This window comes from Erythrolamprus reginae, chromosome 1, assembly GCF_031021105.1.
Source record: "Erythrolamprus reginae isolate rEryReg1 chromosome 1, rEryReg1.hap1, whole genome shotgun sequence".
Taxonomy (NCBI): Eukaryota; Metazoa; Chordata; class Lepidosauria; order Squamata; family Dipsadidae; genus Erythrolamprus; species Erythrolamprus reginae.
Genome location: NC_091950.1, coordinates 241294359 through 241316727, shown reverse-complemented (window position 1 = coordinate 241316727; position 22369 = coordinate 241294359). Strand labels below are relative to the sequence as shown.

General features: G+C 38.9%; 1 protein-coding gene across 1 annotated transcript in view; it reads left to right on the top strand.

Moving 5' to 3' along the window:
• Positions 1-22369, top strand: part of SNAP25 (synaptosome associated protein 25) — a 70029-nt gene that overhangs the window by 40348 nt on the left and 7312 nt on the right. The window contains exons 2-6 of the mRNA XM_070738193.1: positions 2768-2903; positions 6570-6611; positions 10142-10190; positions 14606-14723; positions 19843-19968. Coding sequence (XP_070594294.1) covers positions 2832-2903; positions 6570-6611; positions 10142-10190; positions 14606-14723; positions 19843-19968 — 407 coding nt within the window. The 5' untranslated portion in view covers positions 2768-2831. The remainder of the gene's footprint in view (positions 1-2767; positions 2904-6569; positions 6612-10141; positions 10191-14605; positions 14724-19842; positions 19969-22369) is intronic.

Below are 22369 nucleotides of genomic sequence, written 5' to 3'. Positions count from 1 at the left end.
GTACTTTTGGACACATTCTGTGAAGACCCAGCTCTCTGCAGAAGACTGTAATGTTGGGAAAGGTGGAAAGGAAGAGAAGAGGACAATCAGTAGTAGATGGATGTGATGGGTTCATAGTTGGAAGACCAGGTTGGAGAGAGATTGTCATGAAGAAAATCAATCTAAGGTGTCTCTAGAAATTGAAAAAAACTTAATAGCAGTCAACTTGCCTGCAGAAGATTTATGGAAGAGAGATCCCCCCCCCCCAATGTGTATGCATGCATCATAAAAATATTGGTTGTGTAGGAAATGTCAAGGTTGCAGTTAAAAGCATTTAGTTGCATAATGGGTTCTGAGAAATCTAAGAGGAAGCCCTTTCTAGAATCCACAGTATCAAGGATTACAACTTCTCCCTTGACAACAGTTAGAAAAACATCTTGCTATTGCTTTTAAGAAACAGAAAAAGGAGAGAGGGAGAATTTGCATACAAGATAATGTGTAGTTTGGAGTGACAATTGATTTCTTCTCAGAGTAAATCAGATTTTGAATAGTTGTGGAACAATCTAAAGTTATTTTCCCCTTGCAACCACTTTTGATTTGGGAACAGATTCTCCAACATGCTACTTTTCTGACAGAATACAACTTTCCCTATTGCAATCTCATTATGAGATTAATCTCCACTCAGAATTTGGAGTATGGGGAAATGGAATAGTTGAGGGACTGTGATTTTTCAATTCCTTGCCATAACAGAATTTTCAACTCTTATTTCAGTTCTGGAGAAATGTGGAAGATTTGAGACAAGTGCAGATACTTTTGCTGAGTATCCATGGCCTTGTTGCTTTATGAAAGTTGATCAGTGTTTTTATGAGCCAAAAATGAATCAGTTCTGCTTCGTGATTGCACCAAACATACATTTGGGTTCCTATTCAGGAGAATGACTAATGGCCCAGGAATAGCACAATATCACCTTGGGAACAATTGATGAGAGCTTTCTCACTTGCAAACATTGCCTGCCTCAGTTAAATGGCTTTATGAGGAAAGTCATAAGAGTACTTTTGAAAACACAGGTATTGACGCACAAGTAATCAGAAACAATTTGTTAGTGAGATCACTAATCAGATGATGTTTTTTCCAAGTATTTGTTGTAATATGTAGATATCTAGCTTGCAATATGTACAACTTCAGTTCAGTGTTTATTCTCTCCCTAATACAGTGGTATTCTCTCCCTAATACAGTGGTACCTCTACCTAAGAACACCTCTACTTATTAACTTTTCTAGATAAGAACCGGGTGTTCAAGATATTTTTGCCTCTTCTCAAGGACCATTTTCCACTTACAAACCCGAGCCTCTGAAACTGTAACCGGAAAAAGCAGGGAGAAACCTCCATCGGGTCTCTCTAGGAATCTCCTGGCAGGAAACAGGGCCTCCATCCTCCCTGTGGTTTCCCTAATCGCACACATTATTTGTGTTTACATTGATTCCTGTGGGAAAAATTGCTTTTTCTTACAAACTTTTCTACTTAAGAACCTGGTCACATAACAAATTAAGTTTGTAAGTAGAGGTACCACTGTATGTGTATTCCTCAAGGTATTGTTCCTCATAATTTATTGCACAGTAGTCCTTTTATTAAGAGAGACAGTTTGGCATGCAGGTAGTCCTTGAATTACAACAGTTCATTTAGTGACCGTTGAAAGTTACAATGGTACTGAAAAAGTGATTTATGATTGTTTTTTACATTTGTGATCTTTGTAGCATCCCCAGGATCATGTGGTCAAAATTCAGATGCTTGGCAATGGTTCATACTTGGGACTGTTGCTGTTTCCCAAGGTCACGTGATCCCCTTTTGCAACTCTCAGGCAAGCAAAGTCAGTGGGGAAGCTTAACTTAACAACTGTGTTACTAACTTTTCAACTGCGATGATTCATGTAACACTTGTGGCAAAAAAGGTCATAAAATGGGGCAAACCCCACTTAACTAATGTCACATGCAACAGCAAAAATGTTGGGTCCAATTGTGCTTGTAAGTCAAGGACCACCTCTAGTGGTTAAGGAACCAGGCTAAAAACTGGGTAACCATGAGTTCTAGTCCCCTCTTTGGCACAAAATCAGCCTTGTGATCTTGGGCCAGTCATTCTCCCTCGGCCCAAGGAAGGAGCTCTTCATGGCATTGGACCAGAATATCTCCAAGACCGCCTTCTGCCGCACGAATCCTAGCGACCGATTAGGTCCCACAGAGTGGGCCTTCTCCAGGTCCCGTCAACTAAACAATGTCGGTTGGTGGGCCCCAGGGGAAGACCCTTCTCTGTGGCAGCCCCGACTCTCTGGAACCAACTCCCCCCAGAGATTAGAACTGCCCCTACTCTCCTTGCCTTTCGTAAGCTCCTTAAAACCCACCTTTGTCGTCAGGCATGGGGGAACTGAGACATCTCCCCCGGGCATATACAATTTATGCATGGTATGTTTGTATGTATGTTTGCTTAGTAAATGGGGTTTTTTAAATATTTTAAATTATAATTTAGATTTGTCATGAATTGTTTTATTTTGTTGTGAGCCGCCCCGAGTCTGCGGAGAAGGGTGGCATACAAATCTAAATAATAAATAAATAAATAAAATAAAGGAGGCAAGGGCAAACCACTCCCAAAGCAAACCTTGCCAAGGAAACTGCAGGGGCTTGTTCAGGCAGAACTTAGGAGTCAACGCTGACTGAAAGGCAGAAATTAATGATGATGGTGGTGATAACAATAATGCTTATATTTTTGTGTGCTGTTTTTACATTTTTGCATTCTAGGCTTGCAGACAGGATAAAAAGAACCGAGTGATCCTCAAGCAAGAGCCACACACTCACAGCCACAATGGCAGAAGATGCTGATATGCGCAATGAGCTAGAAGAAATGCAGCAGCGGGCGGATCAGATGACTGATGAGGTAAATAAGAGGACAGAAAAAGAAGGGCAATACAAGGAACTGAGCACCTCGAAGTTGGGAATACAGTGTTCCCTTGATTTTCACGGGTTCGAACTTCGCGAAAAGTCTATACCACGGTTTTTCAAAAATATTAATTTAAAAATACTTTGCGGTTTCCCCCCCCTATACCACGGTTTTTCCTGCCCGATGACGTCATATGTCATCACCAAACTTTCATCCACCTTTAATAAGTATTTTTTTAATAAACTTTAATTAAAAAACATGGTGAGTAGTAATCTAAATGGTTGCTAAGGGAATGGGAAATTGCAATTTAGCTGTTTAAAGTGTTAAGGGATGGCTTGTGATACTGTTCATAGCCAAAAATAGTGTATTTACTTCCGCATCTCTACTTTGCGGAAATTCAACTTTCGCGGGCGGTCTCGGAACGCATCCCCCACGAAAATCGAGGGAACACTGTACTGCTTTGTTTATTTACCTTTCATGTGTTGCCTTAGAACTGGATTAGGGATTAGAACTTGAAACTTCCCAACAGTGCTTTTTTCAAGAAGCAGCTGAAGAAGCTTCTTGGATGAGAAGTGAAATGTCTTCAAAGAAAAACCGGAAAGTCCAGGTGCCTCTTGAAAAAACACCTTTGGGACGACCATGACCTGGATGACTGAGAACCTCCATAGGCAACTTGAAACTTTCTTATTAAAGCCAATCTTTGCCCAAAGGGCAACGAAGGGAATTTCCCCAGTTGCACTCAATCAAATAATGAACATGCCTTGGATCACTTACTTTTTCTGCCATGTCGCCCTCATACTGTTGCCATTCTTACTTTAGGCAGCCTTGGATCATCCTTGGCTTTTTAGCTTTAAAGTAGCGATTTCCCCCTCAAGCTGGCAAAAAAGGCGCAGCGGTTTTATTCTTGCTGCAATCTGAGAGGCTTCACCAACTAACTTAGGTTGGTGTTGCAGTCAGGGTGTCAGAGCTAAGGGGTGGGATCCGATTAGCAATGTTTGGCCATTTTAGGCTTTTTCTTTTCCCTGATCAGTGTCCTATGGAACTGTTCAGGCTTGTGCAGTGGGGAAACAAATCCAACCTATTCCCTATTCCTATTTCTCTGAGCTGATCTCTCCTTTTGAAAGAAGCATAAGCCCAACCAACACATAACAGGCCTCTACTACCTATCATAAATTGGCTGTGTTAATTTAAACATGATTTTAATTCTTTTTCCACCTCTTTTGAAAGTAGCCCAAGAAACAGCTCAATGGGCCTTGACGGTTGGGTGGTAGTGTGTGAAATGCTATCTTCTCCATTTCAGTGTGGGAAATCCTAACTACCCAATAAGGGGTAGTTAAGTGGATTCAGTGATCCTTAGGCTGGGAGAGAAGGCAGGTGAAGTTGAAAGTGCCAACCACCAGCTCTCTTTAGCCAACCCTTTCAGATTTGGCATCTGATCAATTCCTTGGGATCTGAAACCTGATGGGTAGAGTTGATTTCCCCTTTTAATCCTGTGGTCTATTTTGGGATAGAACCATGCTGGCATAGTGGATAGAATGCAGTATTACAGGCTAATTCTGCCAACTGCCAGCAGTTTGATTCTCACCGGTTTAAAGTTGTCTCAGGCTTCCATCCTTCTGAGGTTGGTAAAATGAGAATCCAGATTGTTGGGGGCAATAAGCTGGCTCTAAAAACTGCTTAGAGAAGGCTGTAAAGCACCATGAAGTGCTATATAAGTCCAATTGCTATTATTATTGTTATTGAGAGCTTGGGCAAAGCCTTGAACAGCTTTTGACAGATGGCTAAGCCAACAAATTTAACATTTCTTTTGTATATTCTTTTCTATCCATCCAACATTACTCCAATTAAGGAAGACTATGGGTGGAAGTTCCTCTGACAGCTAGGGATATTTGGAGGAAAGAGAAGGAAGCATAGCTGGAGGAATCTTCCACTTGCTTTCCTTAATTTGCCCTGCATACAAATAATAAGGATACTGCTACTATAGTTGGACTGATAGCACTTTGATCTACAAGGAATTGCTCATTGTAGCAAAGTAATTCTAGAAGGAATTCTCTTCAAGAGAAAAGCATATCCAAGTTCCACAACTTGATCACAAAGCTTTCACTGAAGATGATTGCCTTGGTATTATTCATACATAGCCTTTTGTGCACTGACAAATAGAATAAAAGTTCTATTATGTTTTTAAGAGGCATTACTAAAGATCAAACATTTATATGCAGGAAACAAATATTTATCAACTTCCTATAGGAATCGAACAGGATAAATTGAATTGAATTGAATTGAATTGAATTAAAGACTAAAGAGACATTTGATCTGATACAGCAAGGTTCTCCCTATGCTTCTGCTAGCTATAGATTTATCTGCTAATATCTACAATATTATTTGGTACCTGGAACTTTATTTCAAGTGAGAACATTGAATAGCTTTCTACTAGAAATCAGATTGGCTTCTGCATTATTGGTTTTCTGTATATTTTAAAAACTGAATTGTGCAGCAAGCATCTGGAGAATGAAATGACACAGTTGTTATTACTGTATAACTTTGTTTTACCCTGTTAAATTTTTATGAATGTGTGCTGTACTTCTACTCAAATCAAATCACGTTTATTACAGTCAAAGACCAGAGATGAAAATGAATATCCAGTTAAAAATTATAGAATAAAATAATAAATAACAGTTAAAAACTATATTAAAATCACAATTTGGCACCCAATCTGTCAATTACTTATGGCCTAGCTATACTATAATATCAATCCTTAAACTGTAAGGCCCATAGTCATTAAATACTAAAATGCAAAACATTAGTAATGCAGAAGATTTTGCTACATTAGTTGGGTACAACAGCTATGGTGGATTAATCATGTTTTCCCAATGAATCCCCAGTGCTGCTAGCATGTGACTGTTCTTCTACTGTATTTTTTACTATCAATTATCATATTTTTTTGCTAGCTACTAAGAATCTGTTGATAGCAGCAGTTATAAACAAAATAAACTCCTTCTAACCATCAATAAAATGAGCTATAGATTCTTAAATAAATAAATGAGGTTGTAATGCAATGCTTTTCCCCAAATTGAAGAAATGTGATTTAAGTTTCTTTCTGCTTTTCATACTTAACATTTGTCCAATAATAATTTTTGTCAACAGCGTGACACATGCCACTTTCTGCAGTGTATGTCGAGTTCTAAATTTATTGCAGAACGACCAACACTGGGACCTACAACATGCGTCACATCCAAAGAATTGTGCGGTTTAGATCTACACATGGATTGCTTCTCACATGGACAATTAGTATATGTTGCATGTTCTAGAGTTGGCAAACCAGACAAAGCAGACTGAGCCACAGTAACGCGTGCCCAACTACAGCTAGTAGCATAATAAAAGGATATTAAAAAAAGGAATTCCTAAAATTAAAACATGAGTACTGAATGGATTTCTAGACTCCTCCTAAATGATAACATGGATAGTCTTTGTTCCTAAACATGGATCCTGCCTCCGAAAAAGCAGACTTTATTGTCAGTGGCAAATGTTTTAGAGCACAGCTAAGCACACATTGATAATGATCTGCGCAGGATGTAGTATTTGACCAACATGACTGATCTTATCAACATATAATTTGAAACATTTTGTTAATCTTGACATTGTTTTCTTTCTTTTCTGCATTAGTCCCTCGAAAGCACCCGTCGTATGCTACAGCTTGTTGAAGAGGTAAGACTGTTATGATTTATCTTGACTCTTCCTCCTGGCTAGCCAGAACTGAAGTTTCTCAGTATATGACAAAGCATATGCATGCTAGACTTACATAATGACTTATCCAAACACAATGAAAATGATTCTTTTAAAAATGTTTTCTTTAGGTGACTATATACACACACTGCTAACATAAAGCCATAGGTTTTTAAAAGTATGCACCTTTTTGGGAAATGATGTGATTTTCATAAGGCGTTAAATAAGGAGTAAAGCCTTCATAAAGCCTCTGCGGCTGCTTTTGAGGACATAGTACATGAATATAACATTTTCAATACTCTTGCACATCCTGTAAAATCAGAGGGGAAAATAGAGAAATAGAGACAATTCAAAATGACCACTGTTTGCTTGGCCAATGAGAGTAGCTTTCACCAGTCTCATTTAACTCTGTTAGAAATATTTTGAGATTGGGACAAATAAATCCCCCAGAATTTGAAGGAGGAGCTATAAAAGATATTGGGTTGGAACTAGTCACATTTAACCTTGCTGTTCTGCTCAGGTCAATGTGACCCGAAATGAAATTTGAGACCTGTAGATTATTTGTCCTGCGGATCTCAAACTTGTGATTAATTGACTTTTTCTCATTTGAGGAGTTCTTACTACGAGTGTGGGGTTTTTTTAATTTGTTTTCTTTTTGCTACATGCTGATTGTTAAACACCTGAAACAGTACAAGTAAATACGAACACAACAGCAAGGTTAAAGTAGAATGATTAAAGTCAATGGGACTGAAGTTAGTTACTTTAAGCCACAGTCATTTCAATGGTTCATTTGATACATGATTAAAATTACATTACATTGAAAACAATATGTACGTATACACATCCATCCCACTGTTCCCTTTAATGGGATTTATGCAAAATGCCCAAAATGAATAAAAAAATATTGGAAGGAAGATGAAGATAGGAGATGGACCTGAGGGGTGGGGAGATGAAAATGGAAATATAATTAAACCTTGTTTTCCCTACAAAAACATACAGGTAGTCCTTGACTTACAACCATAAGTGAGTTTGGTTGTTAAGTGAGACATTTGTTAATTGAATTTTGCCCCATTTTAGGATCTTCCTTGCCATGGTTGTTAAGTGAATCATTGCTGTTGATAGGTTGGTAACACAGTTATTACCAACTGTGTTGCCCATTTGTTTTGCTAGTCAAAAGCTTGTAAAAGGGGATCACATGACCTTTGGGCTAGGGTTGAACCAGTTGCCAAGCATCTAAACTTTGATCACATGATCCTGGGATGCTACAAAGATTGTAAGTATGAAAGCTGGTCATAAGTCACTTTTTTCAGTGTTGTTGTAACTTTGAACATTCACTAAATGAACTGTTACAAGTTGAGGACTGTCTGCGCTTTACATACCATAATGAGGAGACGCTTGGGATAAAAATGGTCTTTTGCAAATCACCTAAAACATGCCCCAGCTGACCAGCGTAATGTTCTTATCATGATACTACATGTGACATGGGTATGACTAAGGCCAATGGGCAAGTCTGCTCTTTCTCTGCCTGCTTCCTACAATTTGGCAGTTCAAATCTCACCAGGATCAAAGTTGACTCAGCCTTCCATCCTTCCAAGATCAGTAAAATGAGGACCCAGATTGTTGGGGACAATAGGCTTGCTTAGAGAGGGCTGCAAAGCACTGTGAAGCAGTATATGAGTCTTAAGTGCTATTGCTCTTTGGAAGTGCTCTGTTATCTTGACAAGCCTGTCTTGGCACAACACAGATTGCACACACAATTTCTACATGGTAGCTCTCTACATGAGACAGTTTGGTGTAGTGGTTAAAGCATCAGGCTAGAAAGTGGGGGAAATTCGGTCACAGATACTGTTGTCCAAACAGTGATAAACACTCACAATGAAGTATAATCCAAAGTCCAGGAATCCAAACATAGTCTTGAATACAATCAGGAAGCAACAATTCATCTTGACGAACTCGGATCAGATAATCTTCCACAACGGCCAAGCCAGCACGCTGCTATTTTTATCAGCAGCTCTAATTACTGGAGCCCCACCCAAACACAGGTGGCCTCTCTTATCTCCTGTAATATGTCTCTATGCATGCTTGGGTCTGTCATACATTCCTCCTCTGAATCCAAAGAAGATAAGGAAGATAAGGAAAATTGATCTCCTCTTGGGCTGTCAGCCAAGCCCCCCTCTTCCATCACACCCACTCTTCCTTCGTCATCGGATACTTCACTAGTTGACTCTATCGGGAGCAAAACAGGCCTGTGACATGTGGATGTTTCCCCCACATCCACCTCCACATTCCTTGGGGCAGGAGCTGGGCCAGAGCTAACCACAACAAATAGAGAGGAGAAGAATTTCATTTTTTGTGACTAGTCTACAGACTAGTCTGTAATAAATGTAAGTTTTCACAGTGGGATATTAAAGAAAGACTTGAAGAACTGATACATTGCAGGACTTAGCCAGTCGTCTCTTCGGTTCTGAGAGCTTAAAAAAGGTTTGGTTGATTCAGAAGAGTGCAACATTGGATATGTAATACTTTCTTTTAGTTGCTGCTTAAATAGAAAATGTGACAAATTGTACTTGTATTTTGTCACATTTTCTATTTAAGCAGCAACTAAAAGAAAGTATTACATATCCAATGTTGCACTCTTCTGAATCAACCAAACCTTTTTTAAGCTCTCAGATCCAAAGAATGACTGTTTAATGCAAAGGGTGGGTTTTAAAAGTCCAAATACATTAAAAAAAATATTTCCTTTACTTCACGGAAATTCATTTTTACCGGTGATCTTGGAACGCATCCCCTGTGAAAAATGAGGGATTACTGTATTACTTAAATAATATAGAAAAAATATTTTACATGTGTGTGTGTGTGTGTGTGTGAGAGAGAGAGAGAGAGAGAGAGAGAGAGAGAGAGAGAGAGAGAGAGAGAGAGAGAAATATATTTATACACACACACACACTGTATCAAACACACTCTTATGGACATCGGTGCCATGTGTATTTTTGAGATCTAGCTCCACTGTCAGTTATTGAAAGAAAACAAACTAGAGCAAATAATGATTTTGGAACAATAGGTTCCTAACTTTTACAGAACCAAAATTGAGCCATCATTTTCTAATGACTCCTTCTTCCTTCTGAAATTATCTGGTATTACTTTGAGTCCCAAGGTGAGTCATTCTAATCTGATGTCCTCTAAATAGCAACACTTATTTTGTTTCTGACCAGCTGGGTCATTATTTAAACTACAGAATTATCCTCCAATAGTTTCACTATAGGGACTCCAATTCTCAGAAGACCAATAAGTATCCTCATAGATCAAGATAGGGAAGGCTCTCCTAGTAGTACTGATGAACTGTAGTATCTATTACATTGTTTCGTTAATGCTTATGACTGTAGCCTTTACTCATTCTTATTGACTTCCTTCACTATTTAACTTTAATTTGAACTTAACTACTAGTTCTTTCACTAATTTCTTTCTTTCTTTCTCTATCTCTGTTTCTCTCTGTTATTCTTACTGGAACATAGAGCAAGGATGCTGGTATCAGGACCTTGGTTATGTTGGATGAGCAAGGAGGTAAGTTCAGGTTGTTTACCCAAAAAGCATTTTTTAGGAAGAGTGAATTTTAGACCAATACGTGGTCTTACTAACACATGTATATACTTGGAAAGATTTGTTTAGAGGTCTTGATCTGCAGACATATAAACTAGGAAGATGTTCCTACCACACATCGTTTTACTAAAATTAACGCAAATCAGAGCTACAGTATTTAAAAATTTAGCATTCCTTAATGCATCTTTGAAGGGCAGGTTATTTTAGGGATCATGCTCTCTGCATTCTGGAAGAAGGAATTTTGATAGTGAAACTTGAACAAGCCAGATAATGGAATATTCAACCCCAATGCATTTAGAAAAGAGACAGATCTCCCTATAAAACTTTCCAAAATTAATATTGGTGGTTCTTTTAAAGGCAAGACTGTAACTCATTCAAAATATGGAAAATGTTCCATATGCCTTAAACACTTTTCTGTACACTTTAAACAATTGGGATTCACTTTGAATGGTTTTATTTTATTTCCAAGTTTCATTAATTATATTAGGAATTATGTTGAGGAAAGATGTAAGTTTTATATTGGCACAATTGGGACATAGGCTGTCCTTCTGTTAGACCATGAATGTCTTACAGATATCAAATGATGTGAATCTCAAAATTAAGAAATTGGTCTCTGATATGGTCTCTGAAATTTTTATGCTTAGTTGACAGATCATTTCCATTTCTTTTAGATCTTCTCCTGACTCTTTACATTTCCTAGATTGCTTGTTTATTCTGATATTGGAGAAAATTTACCAGGCTCAGCTGTCCATTTCAAAACAATGAGAACATTAGAATGGCTGAATCCAGGCCCAAAGGGCATTTTGTTTCTAAGACCAGAGAGGAGCTTGGGAGGAGCATCCTCCATAACTTTTATTACTGTATGACTGGCATTTGGAGATAGCATAGTGCACCCAGTATGTCTTCAAGATAAATTACTTCTCACTGTCCTGTTGTCCATGAATCCATTTCCCTTTAAAATCCTTCTGATTTAATGGCCACCAGCATGTTTGGTGATAATATTTTCCACAGTTCAATCATGAGCTGTGTATTTTCTATCATCTGTTCCAAATCTCCTTCCAATCCATGTTCTGATGGAGAAAGAAAGCCCCCTGCACACCACACATAATTTTATAAACTTTGATTATATTCTCCCCTTGGTAGTCCTTTCTCCAAATGAGATAATTGGCTTAGATCAAGAGTTTATTTCTGCCTCTAAAAAAATAATAAAATATAGAACATTGTTGAACACAGGCTACTATTCACCAAAAAAAAAAATCTTCATGGATTTGCAAGAGGAATGCGAAGTAGGGAACTTATACATTTTCAAGAGATATTGAGGTACTGTGTGGTAATAAATGATGTCAAAAGAGGCAGGACTTTGCTCACTCAGCCATACCTTCTATTTTGATATTCTTCTTGGTCACTGTGGACATCTGATGCCACCCTCAATGTAATAACTCTGTAACTTCTAGGCAAGTTTCTGCTTTTGAGTTTTGTGAGTTTGAGAACCATTTGGCATTAGTAATAACTGGCCTTGTATTTCTTGATTGAGAAGAAAAGCATAGATAACAAGAGGGGATTATTTGACCCATAGCCTAAATTCCAATGGAAACTAAATGCTACTACTAATAGCACATGAAAATTATCTGGTACAACACACAAAACTCAAGCACATGCTCATTTACAGTATACTAGGAGTCATAAGGCTGGTCCTTTTTAAGACACAAACTTTAGCTATAGGCAGTTGGTGAAATCCATGAATCACGGCTCCACAAATGCATCTCAGAAGGCTTTAATTGCCCTGAATCCACAAATACATTTTCCAAAATCAATGAAATTGAAAATTTTAAAATATCACTATTTCCTTCGGTGAAAAAAACCCCTATGGCCCTTTCACTGCATTTTTTTGTTTAGCGGTGCTACAGAAATTCAGTGATACACTGAATTATGTGGGGGCTATTTTAATATTTATGCCACAGGATGTTACCCATAAAATGTGTGTATTTTCCAGATATGTGTGAACAATAGTCCCTTCTATGTTCGTTGCATCATACATTGGCTCCTTATAGCCTTTCGTTTCTTAGCAATTGTCCTTGAACTGATACTGAAATATAAACTGCAGCTGCTACTTCTAAAGCCAACTGAACATCATCCTAGCTGACATCATCCTTTTATGTCTGCATTAACTTTCTGTAATGATGTTTACTAAATGTACCCTTGCCAATTAAATACAAAGCAATATCAAATGCACAGAGTTAGGGCTGCAGAGTTTTTCTTTTTCTTTTTGCAAGTAATTTCGCTTTTAAAATTCCTGGAAAATCCACACCACCACCTAGTACCCTTGTAACTCATGCTGCTCTTTGAGGATGGATTGTGATGGGTGGATAGTTCCTTCTTTACCTTTAATTTCCTCTACCAAATCCTTATCTCTTACCTGCCATTCAGAAATTCTATAAATTAAAAAAACAAACAAACTCTGAAACCACAATACTTTTTTCCCCCTCTAATCCTATTGTGTAATTTCAAAAGGCTGGCCTTTGATTTGATGACTACAAATTGTATTGTTTTTCCTCTCTTCTTTATATTTAGCCATACGAACATAAACATTTTAGTTCCTGTGCAGAAAATACAAATAGAACCTGCTTCGTGTTGCTAATATTTCTTCTTCTTTTCCTTGTGTTAAATGAAATTAGGTTTTTCCCCCTTTTTAATTAAAGTGTTTCTTCATTATTTTATTCCTTTAGAGTGAAGGGTGGGAACCAAGGTGACATGCCATTGAAATGAATATGTTTATGATAGTGGAAAATAAGTGAGGTTCAGAAGGCGGCACCAAAGGGACAATTCTATGTGTACTTTTCTGGAAATAATTACTGCTAAACATGATGAGCATTTTTTTCTACCTAAATATTGCCTGGATCGAGCTGTATGATTGTTCAGCCTCAGATGTTTACTCTGTACTATTCGGCATATCTTCATAAATATGACTCTCAGCCACTTTTAAAAGGCAATCTGTAAATAATTCAGGTCTAAGCCAGCACAGGCTTGGTGGCATTTATAAAAGTCACTTGTTATATAAACCCAAATAGTGGGCTTGGTATTTATGTTATGCTGTTCTAATGCAAATCAGGTGTAACTCCATTAAAGTGAAAGGAATTACATTGACCTAATAATGTCCTGCAATCCATGGGGAGATCAGGTAAGCAAGACATAATGCCCACCAATGGGGAAAAAAGATGGTCTTCTATTATATTTTTAATCTAACTATCCATCTATTTATATATATATTGCATCTGCTCTGGGTCTCCCTGATTCTATAGCAGTCTATCCATTTGCTTCTCTGGACATGGAACGGGTGTCCTGCACTTTATGTAATTCCTTCTACTCCACTGGGGTCACTCCTAGCATATAATGATGTCACTGACAGAAGAATAAGACCCATGGTCTTCTCTTCTTTAGAGATGGACCTCGGCCCAAAATTCAGATCTGAAGAGCCTCAGTCATTGAAAAAAGTTTGTATCTGGACATGGATCTTAACTCAGCTACTCATATCCATTCTAAACACCATTATTAACTGTACACACTTCCACCAAGCAAACCAATTACATTTTCAACCATCATCAGACTCAAAGACATTTGTAAGTGGAAGTATTGTAGATATTGTCCATGGAAGGCAATCATTTAGAATTGTTATTAATGTACACAAATGCATTACAAGGTAATAATCCCATTTCTTTCTTTTTCTTGGATGTCATTGATGTCTTAGTAACTGGATGTATTGTATTATGTTTCTGGATTCTGAGGTATTTGACAGCACCTCCATTATTTTTTTTACATTTTTGTTCTAATTAGCAGACATCAAGCACTTCTCCATTTCTTTTTTTTCCTCTATATGGATGTATGTGTGCTTTATAATTTTAGTAAAAGGAATTGGTTTTTTTAAGCCTCTAGGGTTCCATTTTTGCTTCAATGCATCAGCTGCAATTAATGCATTGAGACGCCATCATAATAATTCTGTTTCTCCATACATCTTTTTCCCCCCCATTTTCTGTTGAAGACAAACGGCTAAAACTAAAAAAAAAATTAAAAAAATCAATTCATTCCATACCTGTCATCCCTTTGTCCTGACCAGAACAACTCGATCGTGTTGAAGAAGGCATGAACCATATCAACCAAGACATGAAGGAGGCCGAGAAAAATTTAAAAGATTTAGGGAAATGCTGTGGCTTTTTCATATGTCCTTGTAACAAGTAGGTACTTGGTGCCAGCGCTGCTCTGTAGTGTCCAGTTCTTTGTCATGAGTGAATTGTCTGAAGTTTTTTTTTTCTTTGTCTTTTTTTTTCCTTTGTCCCTTTCCATCTGCTTCATACTGTGGGGATAAAATGCTTGTGTTTAATCAGAACAACTGGAACGCATCGAAGAGGGAATGGACCAAATCAATAAGGACATGAAAGAAGCAGAAAAGAATTTGACGGACCTAGGAAAATTCTGTGGCCTTTGTGCCTGTCCATGTAACAAGTAGGTGCTGCCTGCCTGCCTGCCTGATTTTTTGAGAGCACTCAAGGCTGACCTCGGCAGAGCCTTGTGACGCTCATCCTCGCTTAAGGCACCTGGGCAGGATGAGCATGTGGCATGCAGAGAGAACACTCCTAGTTCCAATGCATTCATCTCGTAGTGTTAGACCAGAGGTTCCCAAGCTTTCTGACTAACAAACCACTTTGGCCTTGTCTCTAAAAATCCCTCTATGGCTACCCAAAGACTCCTGCTATCAGCTTTCAAATTTCCACCTTCCAGGGAATCCATGCAGTGGGCAGCCATCTTTCTCGTCGTATGTTCCCAAGACATGTCTTACTGCTGTTTCCTGGGAATGTGCATGCTGACCCAGTGGCACATGGCTTCACATCAGTCCCAGTACAGAAGAGACAGTGGCAGTTCACATGTCCCTTCCCCTCCGTGGTGGGCCACTGCTGTAATGTGTTGGGTAAGAGGAGAAGTTTGATTGTGTGAACTACTTACTGCCGTCTCAGAGTTCAATAGTGGCTTGTGTATTTACAGATTGGGAACCCCTGGTGTAGACAATAGCAGGATTATAGTAGAGGCATTAAAATCAGGCATACCATAATAAAACTTTCACTACTGCAGGCCCTTTTCAATGATGACAATTTCAACATTTTGTAGGGTGTACTATGCAGCATTCGACTATTTAAATTTCAAAAATAATGATGGCCCTATGTAATCTTTTCCTCCCCTGAATAGCCTTTAAAGGAGTACTTCTTGATCACAATTAATTATTTGGATGAAATAACCAAAAGATTTGGAGATACATCTTATTTTTTCTTGTTGGATCCCAATATATGAAAAAGTAAAATGTTGTCAGGAAAAGAAAAAAAACCCTGGATCCATTTGTTCATAAGCAGCTCTCCACTGTGTAGCTTAACACCAAGAAAAAATGTTGAAATATATTAGACCTGCTTCCATGTTACTGCCATGAAATGAAAGGGCAGCGTAACAAAATGCATGTGCCATCTTTAAAGGGAGAATGTAGAGGAGAAAGAATGTTTGCTTAGATAAATAAGAGATGTAGCGTGGGCTGAATTATTGTACGGATGAATGATTAAAACATTGTTAAATAATAAAACAGGCCTAGAATGGTGAATGTCTGTTTGCATGAGAGCATGTACTGCTGCATGTGGCCTTATAACACACTGTAGATTTGGGTTTATAATCCAGCCTTTGTTTATTTGCTCAGACAGCTGGGACGAGTAATAACTCCAATAATTAAATTGATCCATCCAGTATTCAGATTGGGTTATGATATGTGGACAGGCTGGAAAGTTTTTTTTAATTAAAATTATTTTGGGGCTGTATATTTCTTACATTTAACCAGAAAGACGGAATCGACCCCTCCCAAGTAATCCTGTTTAAAGCCTTATAAACCAGTCAGGTGTCTTAAAGCAGTGTTTCTCAATACTGAAACCCACCCCTCGTAAAGTTCCCAAAGTTCAGGAACACTTATCTTAAAGAATAAAGAGAGAAATCTAAATGTATGCAGCTTTTCTACACATATCCCCAGAGGTGGGCTCCTAAGGTGGAATGGTGATGTGTGCTCGCCCCCATAGCTCTGAATTTATTTATTTATTTTTATTTATTTGTTTTGTCCAATACACAATACATATTGAAGAGAATAGACATGAAGTATTATATATAAAGAAAAGATATAAAAATAGAGGAGAAGATATATGAAAGGGAGAAAAGATATATGAGATATGAGATAAGGAGAGACAATTGGACAGGGGACGAAAGGCACACTAGTGCACTTATGTACACCCCTTACTGACCTCTTAGGAATGCTAGTGGATTCCAGCACAATTATGCTACTGCACCTAGGCAGGTAGAGAAATCGCACGTGGAGATGCAGGTGCGCCCAGGTGCAGTGGCAGAATTGCGCTGGACTCCACTAGCACTCGGAGCCACGGGGGCAAGCACACACGTCACTGTTCCACCTTAGCGGACCACCTCTGCACATCCCCTTTCAGACCCAATGATTCAGTGCTGCCAGTTTGATTTAAACTTTCTGCACTGAGGATTGGCTTCTCTTACACTCAATTCCATCCCACGTAAAAAAAATAAAATAAAAGATTGCAGTGGAACTTTGGAGCTCAATTGTGTCATTGAAAGGCAAGAATGTGAATGGGAGTAGCAAGAGTTCTCAGGAAATTCTAAACAGACAAACAGTACTACTGAACATAATAAATAGCAAGTCTATTTTTCTCCCCATTCAAACATATCTGAGCCTCGAGAACTGTCTGGAGAAGTCCCTGGGCAGTTTTCTTGGCAATCCCCCCCCCCCAGAAATAATTTGGCATTGCTGTCTTTCTAGGGCTGAGAAAAAGGGTCAGGCTTAAGATCACCCAGCTAGCTTTCTGCCCAAGGTGGAACTAGAACTCACAGTCTTCCATTTTCATGCCTAATGCCTTAACCATTTCACCAAGGGTGGGTTTTAACTTACCTTGTGCTGGTTCGCTTTCTCCCATGCCGCGTGGCTATGCCTCGTGGGCACATGGACGCTTTGTGCACGTATGTGCAGTGCCAAAGAATTTTAATAAAATAAAAGCCGAAAACAAGACGGGGACGCATGCACAGAAATTTTAATTTTTTTAAAAAAAAAGTTAAAAGATGGTGGCGCCCACAGACCAGCACTGTCTAAACCAGTTCTGTGATGTCATCATGACATCACCAGTGAGTCGCTACCAGTTCGGGTGAACCGGTCTGAACCTGGAGGAACCCATCTCTACATTTCACCTTACTGGCTCTCATTAAGTCTATTCGATTTTTATGCCGCCCTTCTTCTGAGACTCAGGGCGGCTTACAACATGTTAGCAATAGCAGTTTTTAACAGAGCCAGCATATTGCCCCCATAAATCCAGGTCCTCATTTAACCCACCTTGGAAGGATGGAAGGCTGAGTCAGCCTTAAGCCGGTGGTGAGCTTTGAACCACTGACCTGCAGATCTACAGTCAGCTTCAGTGGCCTGCAGTGCAGCACTCTACCTGCTGCGCCACCCCGGCCCATTTATCAAGATATGAGTTTCAGAGCAACAAAAGCCCTCAATGGACCATGGAAGAGCAGACCAAAATGGCGATGTAAAGAGAAAACATGTAATGAATCAGCAGCTAAGCAGAGGTCGGCAAATGTCTGGCCTTCTAGCAATGCTTGAATGCCACCTCCTATCACCTCTGGTTAAGATGACATACTGCTCATGTTCAATTTATGAAAAAAACAGCTCCAATTATTACTGTGCATGGAGCATACCTAATTTTCCAAATAGCATTCTACTATTACTGATGTGTTTAATCCAATTTAACAGCCTCGTCTTACACATTAACACCAGAAACGATTGTAGCACTATTGCGGCACGTGGTTTTTATTATTTTTGCATGCATGTTCCTTGGAGCATATCTGGTTAGTTTACCAGCAAAGGGACATGCATAGGATTGGAGCTCCGCAGTGTAATTCTACTCAGATACTTGTTCAAAAGAAAGTCAATTGACTTCTGACCAAAAGCAATGATTACAAAGTAACATCTAGTCTGCAAAACTTGAGCAACTAGGCCTGCCTGAAATGAGAAGCTAAAGGAGTGTTTAAATAAATGTGTTCACTGTCTTTAGAAAGCTTTTAAATAGTGCAGTTTGGGCATATATTGGACATTTATTAACATGGCTGGACATTTTCTGTTTTGGAGGAGAGCTAGCTTTCATGTGCAAACTTATGGAACATGCTTTGCTGAAACTGATGTTGTTTAGGCACTAACAACCGACCAAGTTTGACAGTAATTTGTAATCTTCAACACTTCTACTACTAAAATATACAAGGATGCTGCACACAACAATACTGTATTGCTTGTTATCACTGGTATGCCTGGATTTTAATTAATTAATGGAGACTCAGACAAATATGGTTCTTCTGGGGGGGGGGGGAATGTATATTTAACTTACTAAAATACTTTATATGACCTCACGCTTTGGATTCTCACCACAGCAGAAGATCCATTTTTGCCTGCATCCCACTTGCTGTGTAGGCTGCATAAGAGAATGTTGGACCACGGGGGCAGCTGTGCTTTCCCGAGAATGCTTCTCACTTCTTATTCATGCCTGAATCTGGTGCATGAAAACTCTCTCTCTATATATATATATATATATATACCCTGTTCCTCCCCCAAATTAGACATCCTCTGATAATAAGCCCAATCGGGCTTTTGAATGCATGGCAATAAGGCCAAGCGCTTATTTCAGACTCCAAAAAAATGTAAGACAGGCCTTATTTGGGGGGGAAACACGAGTACCTACATAGAGCAATTTCCCTTTCTGAGGCTCAACTGCTACACATGCTTGCATTCTTTCTTTATTTCCCTGCATTCATCCCAACATGGCCTGATTTTACTTTCTGTCTCTGTGGATAAAGGTTTGTACATCAACTCTAGATTTATAGTTACTCTCTCCAAGTACCGATATATTATTAAAAGGTCTTGCCAAATTGCCCCATCACGCCTTACGGCAAAGAAGCCTCTGTAAATCTCCATTCTCCTAATATCCCATTGGAAAAAAAATGTTGGATGTAAAAGTTCTTTGTGCCTCGTGATCAAGAAAGGAGCCTTGCTTGAAAGGAGGCAGAGTCTGTTTTTGTTTCATCTTGGTCTTTTTAAAAAAAGCTAAGACAATGTCTCACTGTGATGTGATGTACACACTTCCCTTTGCAGTTCTGTTTTCTTGTCTGTCTAGAAGTGCAGTCCCTGCATTTGGTGTCCAAATATACATGTGTCATGAAAAAACCAGCTGAACGTTTCCCAGTTGTGTTTGTTTATTCTTGTGTAAATCAAGCAAGTCCACCCTCCAAAAGCCACCAACTTGGCCATGATGATTGACACTATTGGAAATGAAATTTGCAAGCGCCGGAGTTGTGGCATCAAATAAAAAGCAAGGAAATGCTTTTGTTTCAATTTATGATATATCGGTATGCCAGAATGCCCCCTTTACCAAAAACAATCCATTTGCTTGACTCGGCTCTTAGCTTGAAACAAATAATGAGAAGATGTGTTGGTTCTCCCCTCTCTTGTTACTCACCTCCTTTTTTTGCATAGGCTTAAATCAAGCGATGCTTACAAAAAAGCCTGGGGCAACAATCAAGATGGAGTTGTAGCCAGCCAACCTGCCCGTGTTGTGGATGAACGAGAACAGATGGCCATCAGTGGTGGATTTATCCGCAGGTGAGGATTTTGAAGATTTTGTTCTTCCTTTGTTTTTTCCCCCCTCAAAAAAATGCAGTCTTCCCTTCCTTCCTTCCTTCTTTCCTGTTACTGGCATACTGAAGAAGTCTCTCCAGATGGTCCTATTGAGAGTGTTAATGCTGTTTGTTCCCAGTTTGTACAGCCAAAATACATTAGTCAAGCTATATCAGAAATTCACACTGACATCCTCTTGAATATTTAGGAATAGAATAGAATAGAATTTTTATTGGCCAAGTGTGATTGGACACAAAAGGAATTTGTCTTGGTGCATATGCTCTCAGCGTACATAAAATAAAATATACATTTGTCAAGAATCATGTGGTACAACACTTAATGATTGTCATAGGGGTCAAATAAGCAATGAAGAAGCAATATTAATAAAAATCTTAGGATACAAGCAACAAGTTACAGTCATACAGTCAACATGGGAGGAAATGAGTGAAAGGAATGATGAGAAAAACTAGTAGAATAGAAGTGCAGATTTAGTAGAAAGTCTGACAGTGTTGAGGGAACTATTTGTTTAGTAGAGTGATGGCATTTGGAAAAAAACTGTTCTTGTGTCTAGTTGTCTTGGTGTGCAGTGCTCTGAAGCGATATTTTGAGGGTAGGAGTTGAAACAATTTGTGTCCAGGATGTGAGGGGTCAGTAAATATTTTCCCCGCCCTCTTTTTGACTCGTGCAGTATACAGGTCCTCAATGGAAGGCAGGTTGGCAGCAATTGTTTTTTCTGCAGTTCTGATTATCCTCTGAAGTCTGTGTCAGGATTCTAAACACTAGCATCAATTGGGAGATTCCCCACCACCACCCCTTACCCAAATTCATAGACATTTGAAAGCCAGAAACTTTTTAGCAGTGTATCTCTAGAGCCAAGAGATTTAGTAGGGATGGGAATGACAAGGCAATCAAAAATCCTGCATCTTTTTCTAATAGATAATAATGCTAACAAATGATCCAAAAAGGGAAGAGATACCCAGTTCCTATTCTGGCATAATCCACTTCAACTAGAGAGGGCTATTCGACCAGACAATTGCCAACAGCAGGATGAAAGGAAAGGACTGAAGTTCGATACCCGTGAAAACGTGGGCCTTGCCTAGCTCCACTTGCAGTTAACCATGATAGTATCATATGCCCACCATTCCAATCTTCTCCCTGGAATTGTTAGATTATGCATCCAAGTATGAATAACTCATCCTTACCTCATGGAAGAAACATTCTTAAGCCATTTCTAAGTCACAAGTGGTATTTTTCCTCCTAGGCCAACACTATCCTACATTATCAAATTGTGTAAAATCTGCCTTTGTCATCCATTAGCTTAAAGGCAAGGGCATATGACCTCTGGCGGGCATGACCTGTAGTATGTTTTGTAGTCATAGGCAACCCCTCTTCACTTCTGGTCTCTGGTCAGCCTTTGCTACTAGCTAGCTGTTCCTGTCCAACATTGGCCGACTCCATTTGCACTTAATTTTCTGAGAGGGTTTTTCCCCCCACAATTGATTGTAAGTCTTCTAAAGTTGCCTTTAGTGAGATGGGCACCATATAAGTTTAATAAACAAAATAAATGATCATGTAGGAAGCAAATTCCTCCTATACCTCATATCTTTCCATGTTTCTATTCCACATTATTTCAATTTGGCACATGTCCAGGATATAAAAAGTAGAGCAAACAAGCCAACTTTGAAATCCCCATCAACAAAATGTGAAAGTCAGCCTTCCCTACTCTCAGGTGTATTCTCTGTTGAGTCATAATGAAGAGGAGTCGTAACAAAACCAGAAAACTTATGGTTTTATGTATAATGTGTGAAAACCAGGACAGCGTCTTTTGCATTGACGCAGACAGATGTAACTGATGAAACAAACAAAATATTAAAAAGTATAATATTTATGTAGTTACCAAGCACATCTAAATTATGTTAAAACAACCAAAATATATTTACAATCCCCAGGTGTGTCACAACTTTTGAGCACACCTAATGTTTGGAAATTGTAAGTTGAAAATTTTGACACACCCTACATACTGTAGGTTAGGGAACATTGATGGGAAGAGTAAGTGTTATCCTGGTGTTGTTTGGTGCCAGCTCAAGGGTGATGGATGGCACTTTACCTCAATAGTGAGAATACTATTAGTAAATGTAGTTAGTTATAAAATTTATTGTCGTCCCATCTTTTCACAGGGTAGTAGTAATAGTTGCTAAGGAACAGTTCTTCATATAAATCTCTAGGGTTGGATAAATTGCATTCTAGGGAATTGGAGGGGGAAACTGTTGTACATACTCCTGATCAGTTGGAGGATGATGAAGATATTGAGGACTCGGATTCAGATAGGGTTTATGAAGTAGTGGAGGGCCCAGGGTTACAGGTAGTAGAACAGGTGGGAGGCCAG